At 54.2% G+C, this 23482-nt stretch overlaps 1 protein-coding gene across 1 annotated transcript; it reads left to right on the top strand.

Moving 5' to 3' along the window:
- The first annotated feature begins 218 nt into the window (after positions 1-218).
- On the top strand, positions 219-6390 carry CSUI_002507 (homeodomain-like containing protein). The gene is made up of 7 exons (XM_068062707.1): positions 219-1647; positions 2330-2439; positions 3543-3604; positions 4308-4368; positions 4949-5042; positions 5439-5524; positions 6113-6390. The coding sequence occupies exons 1-7, from the start codon at positions 573-575 to the stop codon at positions 6374-6376; spliced, it is 1752 nt and encodes a 583-aa protein (XP_067925314.1). The 5' UTR covers positions 219-572; the 3' UTR covers positions 6377-6390.
- The last annotated feature ends 17092 nt before the right edge of the window (positions 6391-23482 follow it).

The raw sequence follows: 23482 nt of genomic DNA, 5'->3' as shown, positions 1-23482 counted from the left end.
TGAAGGCGGGAGGAGGTGTCGCGGCGGCGCCGAACTCTTTTTGTTTCCCTAACAATAAGGTCGCTACTTCTCGTGTTTAAGGGCTACTGGCATCGTATCTTCACGTACCCGCCTACAAGTTTCTCGTCTTAAATCACGCCGTTCTCTTCGTGTTAGGGGGCTTATGCTAGCGTCGCTCCTCATCGATCTTGTGTGCATGCAAACAATAACAACAGTCTCCCTGATGCATTTTCCTCTCGGCGACGACCAAAGGCCCTGCTCTTTTTTTCCTTTCCCAACTGTCGGACACTTGACGAGGATGCAGGCCTAGCAGGAAAGACGTTCCATTCCACCTCATGATGTCTTCTCCTCCGATAGCTGCCTCGTCTAGACTGACGTAACGGCGATTTGTAAGGTCCAGTGTACAAATTTAAGGAAAAGGAGGTTAATTTTTATTTGACTTCTTCGTAGCCCGAAAAACCTGTTCCCTCTCTTTTATGAGTACAGGCAGGGAAGGCATGACACTCGTACTGATTTCGCAAGCGATGCACATATGTGGACTAGACGCGGAAACAGATCTGAAATGAAGCATAATGGGTTCCTACACACGGCGTTTTCTGTTCTCCATCGACAGCCAAGGTCTCCGACGGGAATGCTGCTGGGTGACGGAAGGGACAGGGGGGTATGCACGACGTGGAATTAGCAGAGAGTCCAGATTTGGCTGTGACGTTTCTTCTCCCGGTAGCCTGTGCGAATCCGCGCGGAGCCCTTCTGCAGTCTCCTTGGTCTCGCATCAGAATTCCTGTCACTCTTCGAGTTGTGCCCCTGCTTTTTTCACTTCCTCGAGCATGTTTTCATTTTCTCTTCGATCTCTTCGACGTTCACGAAGACATTGTTGTTGGAGTCGATCAACGAGATTCTCTGTGCGGTGCCAAGGAAGTGTTGCATTTCTCTTTCCCTGCTTATCGACCCGTCCTACAGCCAGGTCTTTTCCTGTTCCTCGAAAGCAAACGTGTCATAGCGTGCAGGAAAAGTGCTTAAGGACAACCTGCAGTCCGAAGTCAAAAGCAGACAGTCGCTTCTCGAGTTGTTTTGCTCCTTTTGAAAGACACAGCTCCATATCTCACTCTCCTTTCTCGCTGTCAACCTCCCCTGTACGAATGAGTGCATCGTCTTCCTCTTTACTCTCCTCTCTTTTCCACCAGCCACACAGTCTCAGTAATTGTTCTCTCTGCTCGACTTACTCTTCTTCAGCCAACCCGTCGTACTTGGCATATACCTTCGGTTTACAACGCTCACAGATACACCAGCATCAGTGCTCCTGGAACGTCTCTTCTAGCCCTGGTAATGTAAGGAGGAGCGCAGTCAGGGCTCTTCCACCTCTCTTCTCTAACTTCTCTACTATCATACCTAGAACACCTTCATTACATCGCCGTTTCTCTTCAGCAGCAGCAGCAGCGGGTGGGGCTGCTGCGAGCAGAAGTCGGAGTAGCGTTGGGACGTTACTAGGCAGCAATGCAAAGTCTCTGGTGGACATTCCTGTGAAACCTAAGCCAAGGAGATACTTTGACTTAAAGACATTCAAAAAATTCATCCTACGATACAAGCAAAGAGAAGAGGAGGCGGAGGAGGCCCTCATCAAACGTGCATACACCAAACCTCTCCCAGGTAAAGTAGGGGGGAGCGCCAGGAGGGGACAGGAGAGGAGAGAGAAAGGGCAAGGCGACGCCTAGCCCAGAAACACTTGCTCTTTTCCACCGTTGATCACAGCGATTATGTTGGATAGACACACTAACAGAAGAAGTCTATACGCGTCATCTGTAAAAGCCTGTGAAGGGAAATCGGAGTTTCTCCACGAAGCGCCAGGCGGCCTCCCTCCCCCGCACCGCTGCAGTGGACGTTGGCCAGCGTCTCACTGAATCACGCAGAGCTCGTGTCAGCCCACTGGCTCTTTCAGTCAACTGCTTTGCCTTTCCACTCATCTTTCTCCACCTTCTTTCAGAGAAAAGGTAGCACAGAAGCCGAGAAGAGTAGGGCATGCTTGGCGTCATGTTCTTTACATACGGTTTGTTAACTGCTTTCAGACTCATGGCTACAAGTACATCTAGGTCTGGCTTTCAGAGATGACCTAGAAACGCCTGTGTGGGTAGGTAGTGGTAGCCTGTGTGCGGGCAGCGCTGTCTCAGCAACAGAGAATGTGCTGAAATGAAGTCTTGCTTCTCAGTGATCTTAGCCTGGAGGACAAGATGAGAGACGACTAGAAACAGAGGAGGAAATAAGGGGCGCACATGGAAACTCAAGAGCAGCCGAGTATGTCTGTTTGTCTCTGTCTGCTTTGTTTCTGTCGTAGAGGGATGGACGGTATTAACATTCCTAGAGAAGATACAGGTTGGCGAAAATGCTGAAGATATTGCCAGTCACTTTGATTCCTGGGAAAGCTTAGCAAACGTCACCACTGAGGTGAGAGAGATCGAATCGAAAGAGACTGAAGCAAAGGGATGTGTGTCGCAAAGCACGGCAGTGCTGAGGATTGCTAAGACAAAGTGTATATAGTGCTAAAGACTTCAGTATTCTCTCGTAGCTTTGTTATCGGATCAAATAGAAAGAAGAGCAGGCGCCACAGATCAGCATTGGGGTCTTCCACTGTACGACCTGTGATGCCTCCCTCATTTTAGACTGAACTGCCGGGTCTTGTTGCCGCCGAGAGCGACCAGAGCCGTGAATTAAGCTGTAAGCTGTTTTCGGAGCTGCAGAGATAGAGTTTGCAGTGCGCCAGTGACACCGCGTATGAAGAAGTTCACCCTACAGTGTACTCTATCAGAGATTCCGAGGGAAATCTCCGTAGGTTGGGAGAACGGCTACTTATTCCCGGTGGCTGCAGCGATGTAGGATCGCTGTGATACCTATGACGAGATCTTCATGTAGCGCGCCATCTGAACATTCAACACTTCGGAGCAGAGCTTTCTTCACGCAGCTTTCGCTAGGAAGCTTTCTAGGCCTTCTCGTAGACTGCGATTAGGAAACTCGATCAAAGTTGCCCCTGCGAGGGAGGCCTCAGGTCTCAGGGAATCTCGGACACTATAAAAGCGAAAGTTTCTCTGGAAAAGACAGCGAGTCGTAGTCGTACAGGCTTCGCTGTCGTGATCTCCCGCTTATGGAGTCCCGCTTATCGATTACCAGGACTCAAGGATTTCTGCTGAGGTGGAACGCCATAGAACTTGTACCACACTCATTGTCAGCAGCACATGGTCCTACCGTTAGACTGTCCGCACGATTTTTAGGTGGAGCTGCAGCGAACTTTGGGTACACTCGCCTCTCTATGGCGTGGCCAACGGGGAAGTCACCCCAGTGCATCGGAGATCTGGGACAGCCACCTGGGGGAAAACGGTTGCAATGACTGTCTTGTTTAGGGCGCTCCCGTCTTTAGGACAGAAGACCCGTTTCGAGGTTAGCAGTTTCCGTCTGTCAGCTGGATGTGATCAGCCGACTTCCCTTTTCGAGGCAGTCTGACTAAACTGTTAACAGGTCTCTTCGGATTCGTCTTCACCTGCCTCTTGCTGCAGGAGCTCCAGAGCATCGAGGGGATGACGAACCAGCAAAGGAGACTGATTCTTCGGCATATTAGGTAGGATGCAGGACTAGAGAGTTGCTGTGGCTCACGTCGGCGTGCGCAGCATCAAGCGCAGCAATCCTGTCACCGACTTTCCTTGCACGTGTCAGTGCTGCGCGTTCGCTCATAGTCCAAAGACCTTCAGTTGTTCCTTAGCTTGTCTTTCGGATCTACAGAGTCGTTTCCTTATAGTTTCCTCCTTCTTTCATGACCACTGTAGTGTACGTGCTGGCGCGATATGGTGTGTTCGAAGCCTCATTACTTCTCTTCCAAATACGCAGCCCGCGGGCTGAGTCGCAGTGTCTGTGTATGAGCTAGTAAGAACAGGCCATATTCATCCTCGGTGAACCGTGTTCACTCCACTACATATAGTGGGCAAGCGGTATATGTTAGGTTGGCATTTGGTGGGGAATAAGCGGGTGATCTACCAGTAATCACGTTGTACATTCTATCAAAACCGGGACTGAGGGGAGTTCCGTAGGCCGGAAAGGAGATCTGGTGTAGCCACTGCGGTACCGCTAGTCAGGATAACACAGAGTCCAGTCAAGCCAGTGCCCGTGGATCGAGTTCCAGCGAGGGAGACTGACGTTTCCGAAGGAGCGACTTGTGGCCAATTTAGCACTAGGAGTTGCTCAGCAGGAAGTGGTCTGTAGTTCTGTCTCAAATCGGAGTGTGTGCCGTAGGACAACCGCGTACTTTTTGTATTCCCTTCTTTCAGACTATACAATCACGGCCTGTGGCCGGATAACTCTTACGAAGACTACATCGACAAGTTCCAGGTGAGAACAACACTGCATCATATAAGACAAGAGGGGCTTGAACCTAAGCCATGTAGATGCTGTAGTTGTTTTTGTCAACAGATTCTTACCTGGTCTACGTCTAGCTATGCCCAGGTATTGCTTTGTCGCATCTAGTTCGCGGGGTTCGCGGGTAGTACTCTGCACAGTCCCCCCTCTCCGAGATACACCCGCTGAAAATCTCTCCAACCATCAGCGTATCCCGTGGCAGAATGCATAACGAGACCCTGTGGAGTAGTCGTGTGTGCCTATCAACGTGTGTTCATGGCTTTTGTTGGCAGAGATGAAGTGTGTATTCCCTCCTTGCATTTATCCATCCAGTCAGTCAGACGGACCTTAGCCTGCATAATACACTCAATTGCTGGAGGCCATGTGTTGTGGAGCTGGTAGTGAGGTCCCGGATCATTGGTCACTTCGCTGCCCCCCTTCGGGAGCACAAAAACATCTACTAAGACAGTGGTACGCTTCATGCTCATCGGTGCTGCTGGTTGCTGTTGGAGAGAGAGAGAGGTTGTATGACTAGATTAATCAGCTGGCGTGACAATACGGCGGGGATTTTCAGGCGAAACCTCTTGCAAACGAGGGAAAAGAATGGACGGAAGCGGACGACGCACGACTATTGCAGCTTGCTGAGCAATACGATGTTACATTTGGAGGTAAGAACACTTACGATGCTCCTCAGCTGAGACTTGTATGTCAAAGTGGAAGAGGCGCCCGTAGGCATGCATGCACGCGCCACCCCAAGAAACGCGAATCAAGTGTCTAGCCATTCACCAGGACTAGTGGAGGATATCATACACACAAACTGCATATTCATTTCCAACAGGCGTCCTGGCGTCCTTTTCGGGGCATGGTCACCTCCTCGGCAGGTGATGCCTGCTTAACTATTCTTGGTCGCGGTTGGCCCTTCACACGACACACCGTCGGGAACTCCTTCTGATTGGGGCTCTTATCCGGCCGGCAGAGGTAAAAGCATGTCTCGCTGAAACGGTGCTGCTTTGATACAGAAGAAGACATGTTCTGTTGTTGTTGCGGTATCCGGGTGTGTTCAGATCCGTGGCTGTACATATCGTGGGAAATGCAGAGAGATTTTGAGGAGGTTCAGGCGCGATACGAACAGCTCGTTACTATCCCAAAGGTACGCTTGGTCCGTGACTGTAGCGGGGCAGCAAGGCGGGAAGCTCTCCCGGCACAAACCGAGTGGAGCCTCATGCGAGTCTTTTTTCCCGTTACGGCGGGGGAGTGGTTTCATTGACCTTTTGTCCGATGCCTGCTTTAGGCAGAGCACGATGGACATGAATCTTCAGGTTCACAAATGCTGAAGACGGCACACGTGGTTTGAATGGGAGAGGAGTAGATCGCAGTTATTTTGAGCACGGGGCGGTCGACCGCTTTGATTTTTTGAGTGTGGTGTGGTGGTTCAGTACTGCAGCTTTTCCATGCATTTCTGTCTCACACGTCGTGCCTAGTCTCCAGTGAGTCAGTACGAGCAGATTATGACGAGGCGCAGAGCTTTCAGAAGGCGATCAAGTTGGAGTTCCTGGCCCGCCTGTTGGAAAGCGCCGTGTGTGGTCGGGGCTGTATGTCTTAGCGGAGTAGAGCTCAAAACCGAGTACGGCGACGGTGTCGGTATGTTGTCTACATCGCGCCTGTCTCCGAGCAGCTTTCTGCACTGTGGGCTCAGCATTGTCATTGTTCTGTTTGGCTCAACTACTCTTTCTCTCAGAATAAGAAACGCCGATGCGAAGTCGTGCTTACTAAATGTACGAGGCCACTCTTCTTCTCGCGGTACTTCAAGTTGCTGCCGTCGCTGCTCTATGTGGTCCCGTCCAGAGCGAACTTCAATACGGAGCCTGTAAAAACGTTCTCGCTCCCGAGCCGCTTCGCTGCTTACAGGCGCCCAGATTGCTTCCATCAGAAGCTTGGTGTGTCCGAAGGCAACCGCTTGAGCAGAGGTTCCCACTCAGGTGGCGACGTAAAAGAACAGTAGTGAGAGTGTCAGCCCGGCATATCCCTGTCCTGTGTTCTTTCTCACCGAGTCGTCCCTCTGTTTACCCCGTGACTTCCGTGCTACGCTACAAGCCCCTGCATTTGTCCTTGGAGAGTTTTGTGAAGGCTGGAGGAGGTTTGGTCTGAAGAGACCGTCCACACAACCACTCTGGTGCGAAGGAAAGGAGGTACTCGAGAGTATAGAACAGGAAGTGTGACTGTGTTCGCCACAGCCTGTTACACAGCACGCTCGTGTAGTTTAGAGAAGGCAACCCCACCCTGGAATAGTTTTCCCCAATAGACAGGAAGGAAGAATGTCTCACGGCAGTCAACTTTGACACCTGGTCAGCGCTGTCGCCGCGTGCAAGAGAAGCAAATAGCGTCATCTCGGGGGGGGATGCCGCAGACCGCCAACAAGAGCCTGTGCTGCAGGGGACACAGTACAAGAGGGTCGAATCTTAGCCGAAGTCTCGGTGGCGTGCTGGACAGCTCACGCGTCGCCAGCTCTGCAGAACCGGGTACGCACGCGCGCCTCCCACCCCGGCTAGGCCGGGAGTGATGTGTAGCGCACTCCTGCGCTACGCATCACTCCGTAGCCGTGTGTAGTTTGCGGGTTCAGACAGTGCTCGCTCGGCTTCGCACGCAGAGTGGTTCTTCGGCTGCTGAACTGGACCAGTAGCCTCGAGCGGAGTCGGAAGTGGTGCCAATGGTGCCAAGGCTCCTCAGGTGTCGAGTCTTCACGACGTGTGGTGCGGTACCGGATGCTACTGTCTCGATGACGCGGAACAAGGAGAGCAGGTGGAGCGTGTGCCAATGCGTAGTTAGGCGGCGGATAACGAAGAAACGAAGGGTGTAAACTCCTAGAGCTCGCTGACCGAGAAAAGCTGCTCCCATAGAGAGGTCCAGCACTCTAGCAGAGGGCAGTGGTCCACGAGAAGGTTGCAGCCGAGGGGCCTCCGACGCGGAGGACGACTGTCGGCTGGCGAATACTGCCCCACTTCGGGCCGTCGCATCTCTATGTCTCTGCGGTGGGGACGGACTCACTTACCAGAGAAGCATACACACGGCATGTCAAAAAGCGCTTGGGCAAACAAAGGTACGGGGCCTAGGGCCGTAACTGGCTTTGAAGTCGTCGCGATAGATTGCCCGCAGGTGCGCCGGAGACAGGTGCCGGCAGTCACCCCTCACCGGCTGAAGTGATGGACCACTCTGTTTGGATCGAGGCTTATTCTTTTGCTCCCAAAGGTTTTGTCGTACTGTCCCCTCCACAAAGACGGCCGTTTAAACCCCGGCATCTGGCCGACGTACGTGAGCAGCGGCACGTGAGTTCGTCAAACTGTGCTGCGTACATGGCAGCGCGGCGCACATTGCCACGGAGGAAGCCTTTCCACTTCCGGAAGAGGGGCATGGGGTAAGGCATGTTCAGCATGCCCCTAACAGAGGCACCTAGGGCCCGAGGCCAGTGCGCTGAGAATACATGGCCAAACACGGTGGCAGTTGGCGCAAGTGAATCTCGCCTGTGTGCGGAGCATCCGGTACATCATTGAGCTGTAGGTGATGCGCGTATTCCCCATGGATGCGACTGTGACGAGGATTCCCTGACTACTCAGTGGAACAATCACTAGAGCTTCAGACCGACCAAACTTCCGACAACGGCAGGGTTCGAACCTGCGCGGGCAGAACCCAATGGCTTAGCAGGCCACCGCCTTAACCACTCGGCCACGTTGTCCGCACAGTTTGCTTTGTTGCTCCGCGTCCACCGGACTCACAGGCTTCTGTGAGTGGCAACAGACAGCAGCGGTCAGAGAGAGACCAAAAGGAACCTATCGAGAGCAAAAGAGACCTGCTCTCGTCTGCTGGTTTCTTGGTAGTCATTGCGACCGATGTGTAGATTTTGGGGTGCGTGCCAAAGCTTAAGCCCCGGGTTTTGAAGCTGACCACTGCCGCCACGCCGCGAAGTGCGGCCGTGCGCTCCAGCGACACGATCCACCTTGGAGAAAGAAACTCTTTCACCAGCGGACTGGGCTTCAGCAGCAGTCGTTGGCCCGAGCTCCTCGATAGCGTTCGCACCGGCAGCGGCGGGTGCTGCACTGGATACACCGGCAGTGAGCTGTCAAGTCGACGCCATGAGGATCTGCGATCGGTCTGGCAGCAGCACTAACTCAGGAACTTGCACAGGGCAATGCCCTCATGCAGACAAAACTGCGTCTAGAGGCAAATAGGTGAACGACAACGGCAGGGTTCGAACCTGCGCGGGCAGAACCCAATGGCTTAGCAGGCCACCGCCTTAACCACTCGGCCACGTTGTCTGACTTTACTTGCCACTGTCAGTGGCTGTTCAGAAAGCCTCGCTGCTGCCCTCTCTTGCTCCGTTACGGGCGTAGTGTGCCTACTCGCTCGCCCCCCGCGCTCGTCAATGTCTTCATGCTGGTGGCGTCCCCGAGAAACAGTGAGCCTGAGTAAACAGGAGTGACAAGACTGCTGCACCAGGACTGATGTCAACAGCGGGGGGCGCTTCGCTTTCATGCAGTCTCAATCTCACGTAAGAGACACGACATCCTGTGAAGCTGGCGGCTGGGTGTCTCACCTTGAAAGGAGTGGAAGCGTGGACCCATGTGGCCAGTCCATGTAGATGCCGTAGCTAAGACGTTATCAGCCTCACGACCTTGCTTTTTCATGTTGCATTCTGACCATTATGGGAACACTACATGTGTGCAGGGAGGTATGCTGGGTTCGTGAAGCTTTCATCCATGACCGTCGCACCCCGATCGAGCTGAGTACTGCCAGCCATACAGATGCAGGAGATATGGAGGAGAAGCTGGCTGGAAACTCCAAGCGCCCGCACATCCGAAGCCTTTTTTGCACAGGTTGATTGATAGGTGTGCATGCCCGCTGGCCGTTCATCCGGGAGAGATTCTCCCAGCGGCCTCAGAGATGAACTGTCTTTTATGGCTTTTTTGTCCCCTGCAGAATGCCACGTGTTCAGAGCACTCTGCACGACCCAGTGCTGCCAATACGGCACACTCTGAAGGTAGCAAACAATGAAATGCGGCCACGACGGGGTCGTGTCCCCGTATGGAGTGGAAAGATGGTGTGCGGTATGTTGCGTGTGTGGATTTTGGCAGTCATTTTCTTGGCGTTTTCGTACTTCGCTAAGGAGTGCCCGTCGCGCCCCTCTGCCCAGCTATGGAGACGGGTACACCATCTGTATCCGCTGCAAATCCCTGGTTCCCGCTCCGTATGCTCGGGGTACCCACCTGGTCTAGTTCAGCGGTGCTCTCCAGTAGAAGCCCAAAAAGTCTTTCAAGAAAGGACTCTTCTCGTGTTCGCATACGCCAACCATGCATCTGCATCTGGTGACGAAGACAAGCACCAACACTATGCAAAGATTGAAATTCCAGGTCTGTCAACGTTGCCGGAAAGGGTACACGCTACGCCTTCGTATGATACATCCGTTGATCCCTTTGGTCGGTCTGTCCCTCTTCCTCGAAGGGTAAAGTCGCTTGACGGGGTTTTGCAGGGAAAGCAGCCTCTTACACTTAGGATCCCTGCAGCCGAGCCAGGCACGCAAAATGTCTCATCGGCCTCTTTTGTCCGTCCCGAAACCAAGCCACCATATAACACCAGTTCGGCCTCTCTGGCAGCCTCTCTCGCACCCGCAGAGCCATCTCCAGGGCAGGTTCCGCTTCAGGTGGTGCTTTCTTGTGGTCCTGGACCTGCGAAGCCTGTTGCCGGCTCCTGGGACCGACTTGAGTCCTCGGTGTACAGCTTCGTTCCTCGTGACTCTTGGTTGTCGGACTGTGTTGTGGAGGTCCGGAGCGAGAGCCTGAGTCACTCCGAAGTGCTGTCAGACACGGCGGAACGCCGTAGCAACACCCTCGCCAGCGCGGTTGGGACAGGACATCATGAGCAGAAGAGCATGGACGAACAGACATCAGGCGCAGACCAAAGAGGCAACACGGAGCCAGAGACACCGGAAGATGCAAGTGCCGGCCGCGCGACTGGCAGCCGCATTCTTCAGGCCTACCCGACTATTCCCTTGAGGTTCACTGTTACAGCTGTCGTGTCTGAAAGAAGTTCTTCTTCTTCCGCTGGATTCTGGCGTCCGCGCATTCAGAACAGCTCCGACCCCCTGTCGTGTGCATTCGAAATACCCCCCGACGGAAAGCTGCGCCTTCTTTTCACAGAGGAAGTTGACATTAGACTGCTACAGGACCAGCCTCATTCCTTTGTACACGTCAAGAAGCATGAACCAGGAGGGACGGACGCCCCGTTGCTTATCTCTTTCAGCGCTTCAAGCTGCCCGACGCGGCCGTCCCCTGAACCGCACAAGGACGGAAGGACGCCTTGGGGTGATGTGACAGTACGGAGAGACGAAAAGGCCGGAACTCTTTGTACAGTCCCTAGTCCAGACCAGGCTACTACTCAACAACCCGCCAGAGACTGCCGAGCTGATGCAACAGCTCCTGCCCTTGTTCTAGCCGAAGAACAGCACTACCTGAGTCATTGTGTGCAACTGTCCTTTCCAGTCCCGCTGGAAACAGACGTGTTGTATCGGGTTGTTCTCGTGGAGGGCAGAAGGTGAGACGGTCTGCAGAGCCTGTATTCCTCCTTTTCACGGTGACTGGGGACGGCACTGGCAGCATGCGTTTTTTCTTGTGCACTTCTTTGTTTGATTTTGTGCCACGGAAGGTTAGACACCGAACACTAGTGTGCGCCGAGGGGGTGGCAATCCCAACGGACGTCCAAGTCCTAGTGCCGGAGACACTGAAAGAAGCTATCTCCAGTGAGGAAACGGCGCTACGGCGTCCTTTCCGGTGGTACGTTTTGGGCTGTTTACAGGTACAACAGCTTCAGTGGGCCGTATGGTTATTCTTGGGCAAACGATGAATACTCGTTCAGTCGAACAAAAAGGTCTGTCCCGTCAGCAAAAAACACGGGGGTCGGTATACGTCAGCAAGGAAACGCCAAGGGAATATGGGCGGGATCGCGGAGCTCCCTTGAGAGTCTTGTGCGGGAGGACGTGGAAATGACCCTTCTCACTGGCATTCGGTCATTCCGGTTTTATGCTGCCAGCGTCGCTCCATCAAGTGCCTTGTGCGACTCTCCCAACCGAGTCTTTGCTAGCTCACCTTTTATGACGGAGGGCTGGATGAGCGACGGCCCGACAGCGCGACCCTCTGGAAAGCAGCTGGAGGCAGTGAAACAGAAGGAAGACAACGCCTATCGGCGTGGCAGCCGAGAGCCCGAGCCACCCGCGGTGAAGAAGAGGTATCAACGACTTCTTCTGGAAGTTCCTCACGGGCTCGGGCCTTCTTTTGACGCGGCTCATTTTCGCCAGTGCCTCGTCTTGCTCTCCCCGAGAAGGCCGGCGTCCCCTCTTGCTGTCGTGGTGCGAGTGGCTGGACGGCATTCCCTCGAAATATCAGCGGACTTGCAGCCTGGACAGCAGTATCTACTCCGCGTGCGGACAAACTTATGCTCAAACGCGACAACTGCTCCCCCGAAAGATGCCATGGGAATGCCACTAAAGGACAGTGAAATATTTTTTGAAATGGAACCCTCACGAGGGTCTTTTGTTGGCATGAAGGGTTTTGTCTGGATGCCTCTCACTAGCGACATAGAAAGTAAGACTTCTCTGTTCACATAGATTCTCTCTCTGACAGGCGTTACACGTTGCTTGAGGAGTGGACCTGAAGAGATATAGCTCACCTAGCAGCGAACGGGAGACAGCTCTCGGCCTACGTATGCTTCTTCAAAAGGAGTGATGACGAGGTCCACTGCGGTGATTATCGTACTTGAATTGTATACAGTCAGTTCATCCAGCGCCAGTGAATCCTGAGCACTATCACACTGGTTTGAGAGCCCTGGAGCGCAGGAGCCTCTTCACTTTCAAGTTCCCACTGTGACCGGTGCACTCAGCTCAGCCAGCGCAGAGGCCACTGCAGTTGTACGCCGCGTTTAAGGAGGGCTCGGCACCGAATGTCACAAAGCCCCAGGGAGGTTCTGGCGGCAAGTGGATAATTTGTCTTTCCCCGGTGGACGACCTCATTGTCGGTGCTCTTGAACTAACCGACAACCGGGGCACTCATCAATCACCGCACCTCCCGCCAACTCCAGCAGCACGTTCTCCGGATGCATATCCTAGTCAAGATGCCAACCCCGCCGTACATTTTTCCAGGGGTGGAATCGGGTCCGGACAAGTACACAACAACAACGCCGTCCTTGCAAACATTGGTACTCAGACCCCTGAAAGCCTCCAGCCAAAGCTCGGAATGCTGCTAGACGCCCTGCGGGCTTCCCAGCCCAGCGTGTCGATCCAGGCTCCTTTGCTCGTCAGGTAACGGATGGGGGATGAAGCTGGCCTCTTTGAGATAATTGTCCTGAGGACTCGCTGTGACTGCCTCTCTTCGGGTTGCCGGTGTACAATTGCAATAGGGCCCAGCTGCTCAGAAGCCGCGAGCGAAACACACTGATGAGGTGGCTACTCGCCAGTAACTGAGGCATGCACAGGGGGAGAGGGGTCAGCCTACTCAACTCAAACAAAAAAAGGGCGGGTTTCGTAGCAAAGCACGGTAACGATGTTCCCTGGTGTCAAGGTCCGAGCCACTATGTTCCGAAGTGTCTTTGGCACACACACACAGATGAGCACGCTCTTTGGTATCCACTCTCGCTTGCAGGCCGCATTCCCGATTGCTGAGCTCTGAAGACATCGCTGTGTCACCAGAATCTGAGGGACGGCACCTGATCAGTCTCCCGATGGCCTCCGGGGTGGGGGGAGGGCTTCCTGTACTCCTCGTACAGTGGAGAAGAAAGCTTGATAGGCAGCTGGGCGCTTTGGCTTTGCCGCCACAGACTGAAACGTCTGGGGCTCTTGTGGGCGTCACCTCTCTTGGGGTCTCCACGAGCATCGTGGCAACATACGACACCTCCCACACAAGAGCGAGTGGACCCAAGATGTTGGGCTGCTTTCCGTCTTCTTCGACTCCCGAAGCGCTTCATATCCCACCTGTTCTTGCCGCCCTCGACCTGCGGACTTCTACCTGTAGTGTACCTCCTCACCTGCCTGGGCAGCATTACTCTGCCAGCGACCATCAAGAGGTAAAAACTTTTGAGGTGATGGTAGATGTCTTCGACCTACGAACCACTCGGCCAATTGCCAACGCTCGCGTAGAAGTCCTTAGGCTTCCTCCTTCTTTTGCGGGCTATCAGCGCACCACGGGTAATTCGCGTGGATCTGACAAACACAAACAGGTGGAAGGTATGACAAGCAGCCTGTCTTCTTTAGGTGGGGTAGTATCAAGGAAAAGTCTCAACGCAGCCGGTGTGTGGTTCACCAATACAAGAGGCTTCGTCCGGCTTTCTTTGCATCAGGAGGTTAGCCCACTAGATTCTCTGTTCTTTGTCGTTAATGCGCCAAATTCCGGAAGATCGCCTGCAGAAGCGGGGCACGGACGACGGGTTGCGTCCCCGGGCGGAGGAGCAACAAAACCGAACACAAGTCAGGGAACCGCAGCGGCACGAGAGAAACCAGTCGAGAGCTCGCGCGGCTCTCTCTCGTACTCAAAATCAACAGGATCCGAGCCAGGACACCGTCCCCCGCAGATGGGCTGGTCATCGTCAAATGCCTCAAGAGGGAGCGGAGACACCTACGTAGGAGGCCCCTATTTCTTGCCTGCTAACTCTAAGAGGCAGCAGCTCGGCCTTGAAAATGTAGCAAGAGAAAAGGGTGAACGTTGGATGTCACATTTCTACAACAAATCCATGAATGCCGCCGACAAGGTATCAGAGAAGCTCGTGAGGCTTAGCATGACGCAGCAGCAGACGCAGGCAGTACTCCGTAGTGACCGCCCTGTGTACGCTCCCGGAGACCAGATGGTTATCGTCGGTTTCATCGCAGTGCGTGGGGTCGACACATGTCGGATAGGTAGTAGGCACACCGGCACACACGAGGCTTCAGGCGACTTGAGCTACACGAAGCCAGGGTCCCTGAGAAATGCGGCAACTGAGAGAAACCAAGGACTGACCGAGGCCTTTCTATGTTCACCTCACGAAGCTATCAGTCTGGCCTCTCTCGCGACAAACACTAGACGTGAAGATCAGCGTAGAGAAACAGAAACCCGAAGCGCGGAATCCTTTGAGCGGGTGCAAGCCGGCGGCCCTTTGTACGTCTTGTTGACGTTCCGCTGGTCGGACGAAGAGAGTCGTTTTTCAAGAACGAGGAGGAAACATCAGTCGCAGTCTTCTTTGAGTTCCTTTCAGAGAGCATCTCCTGTATCTCACTCCGCTTCCTTCCCTCGATCTGGATTATCAAGAGACTCTTCGAGAGACAGTGCTAGAGATAATCAAGGAGTTAGGGAAACTTCTGAACAGCCGGATGGGCTCTCCACCTCAGGGGGTTCCCATTCACACAATATCACGTATCCGCTGATGCCAACAGGGCAGATACCCAGTAGAGAAGGAACAGGAGAGTACCACAGTGGTTATTCCATTGAAGCAGGATGCACGGAGCATGTCGTACCTCTTGATTCTCTCGGTTCTTTCGTTGCCCACATCCCAGTGCCGCAGAATGCCGTTCACCGTCTCTTGGAAACACCCCACGTTCGTGTAGTGTCGCCTTCCCTCGCCATGTACCTCTTGAATAACGGGAGAGGCGCAAGCACGACATCAGATTCGACAGCCGCGGCAGGCTCTCCCGCGCGAGAAGGAAGGCAAAAAACTCAGTCGGCCACAATGCAGCCCTTTTCCACAACTAACATCCACAGCGAAAAGAAGAGTATACAGCCGTCGGAGCCCCTTCCCTGTCTTTTTTCACCACGCTCTCCCTACTTCTCCCAGGCCTTAGTAAATCGTCCCGATGTACTTTCGGCTAAAGTGCTATCGTTTCCACGGCCAGTCCTCGGCTCGCCCCGGCTCGCAAGGCTCCAGTTTGCTCGTCCCTTGATTGTCTCCCCTATCGTCGGACCTTCTGGAAATCTTCACGTCGAAGGTGCCCTAACACCTCTAGATCCTCACGACAACGAGGAGGGCAGCTCCCTGCCGATTTCTCCAACTGTGACCCTTACGCTCCGCATGCAGAAGAGGGATATTGTTTTTGCAGAGTCTCGACACGCAGCCTCTCGTCGTAGCCAATCTTCTGAGGCAACAGCGAGAGTAGGGCACGAGCCAAAGAACAATTTCAAACATGGTGGAGACAGCTCTCTCCACGTGGAAGGGCTTTTCGCCGAGTCTTTTGAGAGAGTCAAGGCAGATAAGCACGGACCAGGGAAGCAATCAGCAGCCACCCTCGTGCCGGACAGCTGCGAGCCGGAGTGCGACTGCCTGAACAGCCAGGACGAAGCATGGACAGTACACTCCCTTCAGGATGGTGTATCAGTTTCATACACGCAGGCAGACAAGAAATTTGCCCTCCGCCTCACAGATCAGCACATCGGCTTGTCTGGGCGCTTCGAGGCAACGTTTAACCTCGGACTGCTTCGGTTCGGGTGCAAGGAGGAAGTTAAGGAGTCGCCAGGGCAAGTAAAGAGTTGTATCTGTCTCGAAAGGAGCTTGGTGCTTCGAGTCGGCAGCCAAGTTGAAACTTTTGCAGAGAGCGCCGGCATCTCTGGAGAGGTTGTTAGGAGAGTCTCAGCATCTACAGTTGTTGGGCGGCTCCCCGTTAGGCTTCTTCCCCTCACATTCTCCCCCTTGCGTATTCTTCCCGGTGTGCCGTTCATCGCAACAGCAAAAGTTGCCTCTCTAACGAGTGGGACACGCGCTGTAGGACTGCTCGAATCCGAGGATTTTGAGATAAAAATGCTGCTCTACAGGATTGGTGCCGGCGGCCGAGAACGGAAGAAAACGGGAGATCACGTGCAGACGGCAGCAAGAGAGTTTATCTGGGGTCAAGGTTTGCGAGGGTGTCCGGCGGGTTTGGTATCAGAGAAAGACGAGGAAGCCGGTGGTGGACTTGATCTGTTAGCCATGGAAAGCAGAGGTGATACAACACTCATACAAGCTTGCACGGCAGTACGCATCGCGGGGGCTTCAGAGGTCAAATCGAAGAATGAAGGTAATGAGAGATCATGCGTTCTGGCCACTCCTCTCGATGCCCATGAGTACGCTCTCGTCACAGAGCTGTGCATTAAACCACGGGCAGTGGAGACTTCCGATATACTTGCAAAGGCAGAGGCAGAGACATTGCAAGGGGAGACCGGAAAGCCTTCATCCGAGGAGCAACCTTCTGTAGTCACCTCAAAAAGGAGCGTCCCTAGGCAGCTGAGCAGTACAGTCCCGGCAACGGAAGGAAAGACAGATAAGGGGACGAAAAAGCTAGAGAAACTTCGCAAGGCAGGTGTCAGGCTTTCTGGCTGCCTACTCGACTGCTTGATCCTGCAAGCAAACGAGCAGACGCTGGAGAAACGAAAGGTGACGGTAAAGGTCACGACAGACAAACCGACTTATGGGATCGGTGAGGAAGTTGTTCTTTCTTTTCTGAATCCCTTCGGACTCCACTCAGCCATCACACCGATCAGGGGCGTGAAACCGGGGACGGCAAATAAGAGAGTGGGAGCCAATGAGAAAGATGGTTCTTTTTCAGGTACTCATGCTCACCAAATCAACGGAACACGGCAGACGCAACGCTCTCTCCAGGGTAGACAAAGGAAAGATAGCACCGATGTCACGGCACAGGAGCCTCTCTCACAAATAGCTGACGATGCCCGAGCCGAAGATTCGAAAGCAGCTGGCGAGGACGTGGAATTGATGTCTTCAGGGCCGTCAGCTGACGGAGACGGGAACGCTTCTCTCAGTAAGAGAAAAGCTGCTCTTCTGTCTTCTGTTAAGCAAAGAACTGCCTCATTACCAAGAAGCTCGAAAGAACTGAATCTTGACTGGGGTGCGCGCCTGACTGTAACCTGGTTAACGACAAAGACCGTTTTCATTACCCGAAGAGTTCCACTCAGGTTTCCTCATTCAGACATGATCTCTCCAGCTGATACTGATTCGGAAACAAACGTATTCGGAAAGGGGACGGGAGCCTTCAGAGCATACCATCTTGTAGGCGAGGACCGAATGAAGGCGCTCAAAGCGAGTTCAGCGGCAGAAGCATCGGCACTGATAACTGTCTCCGCAGGGCCTGTCCCAGCCGAGTGTCAGCGTGATGTTGTGTGTAAACTACGACTGACTTTCATTCCTCCCCTCTCTGAAGTTCCCCTCTCTATAGCAAGCTTGGAACTGACACCTGTAAGGACCAGGGAAGAAGCATGGGACGCAGTTTCTACCAGCCATCTCGGCCAGAACCGCACCCAGCACACCGTTTCTGTGACTCCTGAGGAAGTCCTCTATCAGAAGTCAACAAAGAGAAACTGGCTTCTTGCTGAGCATGGTCCTTTCTACGTAGACCAGGAGGTGAGTATCAACATTAAGCAGCCGGATCCCCCCGCCACCCATCAGCTGCCTGGCGGGGCACTACAAATCACCATCGGTAGAGCAGGGCCCGAAGACCTTCTGCAGGGAGAAACATCTGGACAGAAATCCTGGGACAATTCAGATATCACTCTGGAACCCGGTACTTCTCCGCAGGTGTCCGCGGCGACGGCGGATACAAAGAACAGCACAGAACCGTTCGACAACGGGGCGACTGTGAGAATTACTGCGAAGCTAGACCTGTCGGTTCTTGAGAAAGTACTTAGACAGAGACGTGCAACGAATAATACCAGTCCCACAGTCGGCCCGAGCGACACTCCGCAATCTTCTGCCGCTCGGTCGAACAACATGCGAGACGTCTCGCCGAATGACCCAGCGCCACCGAAGGCCCAGGAAAAGCAGGATTGGGGTGCTCACCAGGATCCCGAAACCTCGAGTACGCCGGGGAGTCGAGCTGATGTCAGGGATCCAGCAGCTGGTGTTAACTGGCAGAAGCATTCCAAAAATTTGTTGGAGAGTACGACTAACTATTCCCCGGAAAGCCCCCCTTCTGAGACCGAATACTCGGCAGCAATTCATCTCATTGTTATGGATACACGCCTCGCTTCACTACGTCGATCTGAATCCCAAGCCCCGTCGTCAATCGGAAAGATATTTGAGAACGGCAGAACGCGAATCCGGCAAAACTTTGCATCGGGGTCCATAGTTGTCGAGAGTAGATCCTATCACAGTGTCTCCGACCTTGTGTCGTACCGAGGCATCCTAATGACGGCGAAAGCGCTTAGCCAGCAGCTAGCCTTCGATCCCTGGACCACGTATGACAACTGGCCTCTGTTCCCTTCTGAGTTCTTTCGCTCGTGGAAGGCTGCCGACCTCAGCTGCAATGAGGATTGTATGCGCGAGAAATATCGCGACACTCTCACTGGCAGTTGCGAGGACAACACGCCAGGAGCGAACGTCGGAGACTACCAGGCAGAATCTATCTCCGCAGCTCGTATGGAAGTCCTTGGCACAGAAGTGGAGACAGCAGTCGACCCCGGCGCCAGGGTGTCTTCGGTCTCAACGCAGACCAGACAGTTCACTGCAGGAGCATCAGCAGTCGACGACGAAGAGTCGGAGGCTGACACACTATGGGATATGGGAAGCGTGCTTCGTCCCGATGATGGCCCCTTCGTGGCAGCCTACACTATTCGTGTCTCTAGATCCGTGGTCGAGTCGGACTCGGGCAGAGAAGGGGAAATGCCTGTAACTGGTAACGTTACTTTTACGCTACCCACAGTCCCCGAATCGTTTGTCATAAAATCTTTCGCTGTCATCAGCGGACAGACTAAATCAGTGGTAAGCCAAGGTCCTGAACCTGGTCGGGACACTGGAGAAACAGCCGTGCAGGAGGGGCGATCACCTGGGCTCGGATTATGGTATGATACTCAAGAGCTGGGGTTCACACAAAGGCCGCGATCGGTCTCCAAGGTCCTCAGTGCCCCGCGGTTTCTTCGCTTTGGTGATCAAAGTGAACTGGAGGTCTCGGTTCTGACGCCGAACGAGACAGAGGGTGAGACCATCGGAGGTTGTCAACCGCAGTTCCGGTCGCACTTCGTCACATCTACGCAGCACTGGAGTATCATAGCTGGGCCTCTCCGGCTGGTGCCCCCAGACTCTCCTACGTTTTCAGCTTCTAGTGTAGCAAGTGGAGATACCAGCCTACCGTCGCCACTCGCTCCACCTGAGACAAGAAGGGGTCAGCAGCGGGAAGCACCCTCCCGCTGTCGACAGGTCTTTCGGGTAGGTATCCTTGCAGCAGCGGAAGGATCTCCCGCTGTTCAAGAAGGTGTTATAGCATTTCGGCCTGTTTTCTGTGATCTCACCAGTGACACGGTAGAGAGCTCGCGGGAGAGGGGCGGAGTCAATGAGATCTGTCGCGGAAAACCTACACTGCTGGGACAATCCCTCCTGATAAAGGTTTTGATTTTGCCACGGAGGTATCCCGTGGTCGTCACCTCCTCACAGCTAGTTCTCCCGTCCAATGAAAGCAGTCAGGAAACGTCCCGCCTCAGAACAGCTGGCGAGCCAGATGTCCGGACACAGGTCTCCCAAGGAAACAGCCGGGCAGCGAATGATTCAACACCGGTGCTGCCCTCAACATCCAGTGCGGAATCCCTCGCTGACAAACTTATGGAGCCCACTCGGCTGTTATCGGATGAAATCTTACAACGCGCACCAGATCGAGGACTCAGAGAACCAGGCGTCAGACAGGGTGACAACAGTTTGAAGACAACGACACATCCTAACCAACCTCTGAGTTCAGAGGGTCACGGCAGGTCACCTGCTTCCTCCTTTCGTGAATATGCAGCGGCGCCCTCTTCCGTTCACCACCCTCAGGCTCATTCGGATGGTACCGCCGCAGAGGTAGACGGGTTTGAAGGCCATATTGTTGACCAATTTCTTCAGGTGCCTAAGGTATTCGACACTCAGGAAGGTGGGCTGCTTCTCGGAGTTCAGCTCGGCTTTCTGGGAGGTATCGAGCTTCAAGTTAGGCGCCTAATTCACTCGCATAAAGATGCGTTGTTGTGCGGAAGATTCGCCGAGCCCCGCCATATCTTAGAATCATCGGCGTTAGTGACACGACCGCCGCCGAATGTGCAGGAGCCACCGGAAAAGAACACTGAGGCGCCTCCCGTAGGATCAGGCTCCGGGAAGCAGATCGCGCAGCAAGGTGGTACCAGTCTGCGGCCTTCCCTTCGCGCGATGGTACCTGGACATGAAGCAGATGCGCACCGCTCCCAGAGGCCCTCATCCCGTCTGGGCGCCTTGGGAGACTGCATTGAAGACGCTGTTTCTGGAGCTCTCCGCTTGGCACCTGAGATGTTACCTGACTCAGAAGTCCTCCTAGCTATTGTGCTGGCACGCCATATTTTACTGCGGCACTATAAAGAAGAGACGGTCAACGGTAACGACGGTACGCGAGTATACAAGGGGGGGGGCGCCGTTGCTGGTGGAATCCACAGTGAAGTTCCACATATTGAATACGCCAGTAGCTCCTCGGAAAAGACGAACAGTTGCCAAGAGTCCATCACGTCATCCACCTGGAGAGATTTAGATGTTGCAGGGCGTGTTGCTGCACGGCTCCTGCCCCTCTACACCACGGGCCTGCACCCAGCCACGCGGGAACTCAGCTGTGCTGAGTCCACTCGCCTTGGTCTGCTTAGACGCCCAGTGGCGCAGTACAACTGGAGCCGGTGCAGCCTTTCTTCCAGTATAGCAGAACTGTCCTCGCCGGTGTCCGATCTTAGCCTTATTGCGCCACCCGTTGCCCCCGATATTCCTCTATTGTGTCAGGCTGCTCGGGTGTTCAGAGTGCTATCAAGACGCTGGATAGCAGCAGTACCTGTAACGCTTTTACCCGAGAGTCGTATGGCTTTCCGAGCAGAAAGAGACGAACGAGCCCTCGTCAAGACTATTTCCGACCAAGTTACTGATGCTGTCAGTGAGTATGTCAGAAGACGGGCCTACTCATGGAAGCAGACCGAGCTAACAGACCGTAACGCTCTCCCCGTGACAGCGAGTGGGATTGCCATACTGAACTTCATCGGAATAGACACAGTGGCAAAAATACGTTATGCACTCGGGTGGGACCATAAGTTTGGTCTCCCGGAGAATCTTGAATCTCGGCTTGGTTTAGATGCAGTTGTGCAGCACATAAGAACCGAGATTCCACCCACCTGCCTGGAGGACCCTTCGTCAGCCGGTGTCGACTGTCAGGCCTTGCTACAGATGCCAAGCCTTCGAGTTGCTGTATCGGGGGCAGGAATGACACAGGATGGAAATGCAGACCCAACCCACACAAGGACAGCAGGTGCACACTTGTCGCAGGGTGGTTCGCAGAACTCCGGACACAGGAAGGCACTTCCATCCGGTGTCGGGGCCCTGCGATCAGCGTGTTCGGAACACAGCTCCAGCTCCCAGGAAGGACGCTGCTTGTCTCTACTGCAACACCGTACCAGACAGCTTTCTATGAAGCTAATTAGTAGAGAGGGACGCTACGGAAGCGTAAGATCAATGAAGAACAGGGAGCCTTTCAGCGCTGAGGTGCATTCCCTTCTTGTTATCTTGTGGAGTTCCCTCCCTCCCTGGGCACTTGAGCATTACGGCCTACTGTGGCCAGTTGTAAACGCCTTGGCAGACAGCGCTGATGGTGGGCCACTTCATGGAATTCCTCCTCAGAACGTGGAAAAGGGATGGCTTGGCGACCGGGTCGTGGGGTTTCCAACGAATTTATGCTCTACACTCGAGGCACTAGGACATTGGACCGACGTGCACCAGCATTCCGGAGAGAGGGAAAGGCCAGTGCAGATGGAAATTTCAATTGCCGTCATGCAGGAAAAAGCCCCGCCACAATGGCGACTTCGTCAGGAAGAACCAGGCCGCTGGCCCAGTCGGCATCCGGATGTCAGCGACTACTCCGGAGAGGTGTCTCAGTCAGAGGCTATCGAAGTAGCTCGTGTAGCCCTATGTGGTACCACAAGCGGAAGCCCCGCCGCCCGGTCGCTGACCTGGAAGCAACTTGTCGACTCTCGAGGCGCAACTACAGCTCAGCCAGACCTGCTGCACACGAACTCGACACGCGTATACCGCGTGCGGTGGGTTCTGGAACAGCTAGCAATCCCCGTCGTTACGCACCTCCTGGCAACGTACAGGCCTCCCGAGGTAGCCTTCCTGGGGAACGGCACAGGCCAGTCGGACAGGTGCACCGCCACAGTCGACGGAGAGGCGTCAGAGTATGACCTGCTGCCTACGTGTTGGCCATCTGGTAGCAACACCATGCGGCGCTTCGTGCAGATCTTCGACCCGAGGAGTGTCAGGTGCAAGGGACCCTTCCGAGTTTTGAGCAGTGCTGCTCTGGGAAACGACAGTCCGCTGACCGTCGCTGCAGCCAAGGTTGGGGAAGTGTACTGTGTCACTCTCACTCTCGAAGTCCACGAAGAAACCAGGTAATGCTGAAGGGTTCACAGGGCAAAGATCGTCATATGGCAGCTTGCTGAATCGCGCCGTGATATGTGTTGGGAAAGAAAAGTCGGGCTTTCCCAGTGGCGTAACCAGCACTGTTCACTACCGCTATACTAAGGGAAGTGCATGCACAACCGGCTCCGTGCCTGCCTGCCAATCTGCAGACTTCCACTGTAAACGTGATTGTGGTACCTCTGCTGCTGTAATTCATTCACGAACACATGTAAGTTCGGAGTGCCCTCTGCTCTGAAAGAGATGACAGAATCAACGGCCACACCTGCAGTGCCAGATACACCCTTCACGGCAGCGCCGATCTCCTCTCACAAGCCAAACGAGTGCGCGCCCCCTGTGGTGTGGGTTCAGGGGTATCTTTGTTGAAGATCCTCTTGGAGGTGGGTTTGAGTTCGTTGACCCGGCCTTCTTCCCTGGTGCGGTGGTCCTACCTGCGGATATCCCCAGACTTCGAAGCAACTCCAAAGCGGATGCGCGACGGTCGGCTCGACCTGGATTTTTCTCTTCCTGGTTCAAACGGTGCGCGCTCCTTCCACCTACATCTTTGGGAATTTCTTTGCTCATCAGCAGCTTCCAATCGCAAAGGATCGGCGCATCCAAAGAATGGGCTTCCTACCTGAGATATAAGTGTACGCGGTTGCCTGCTGGTACACACCTGCTGCAGTATCTTATGCGAGCGGCCGTG

This window comes from Cystoisospora suis (assembly GCF_002600585.1).
Source record: "Cystoisospora suis strain Wien I chromosome Unknown contig_1048, whole genome shotgun sequence".
NCBI lineage: Eukaryota > Apicomplexa > Conoidasida > Eucoccidiorida > Sarcocystidae > Cystoisospora > Cystoisospora suis.
The sequence above is the reverse complement of the archived record's forward strand: the minus strand, read 5'-3'. Positions and strand labels throughout refer to the sequence as shown.

What these genes read in the sequence shown, in the direction of transcription:
- CSUI_002507 (XM_068062707.1), top strand. Translation starts at nt 573, where the DNA reads ATGGGTTCCTACACACGGCGTTTTCTGTTCTCCATCGACAGCCAAGGT. An exon ending in CTGATTCTTCGGCATATTAG is followed by an intron (nt 3,605 to 4,307) that starts GTAGGATGCAGG and finishes CCCTTCTTTCAG; the next exon opens with ACTATACAATCACGGCCTGT. An exon ending in AGCTCGTTACTATCCCAAAG is followed by an intron (nt 5,525 to 6,112) that starts GTACGCTTGGTC and finishes TCTTTCTCTCAG; the next exon opens with AATAAGAAACGCCGATGCGA.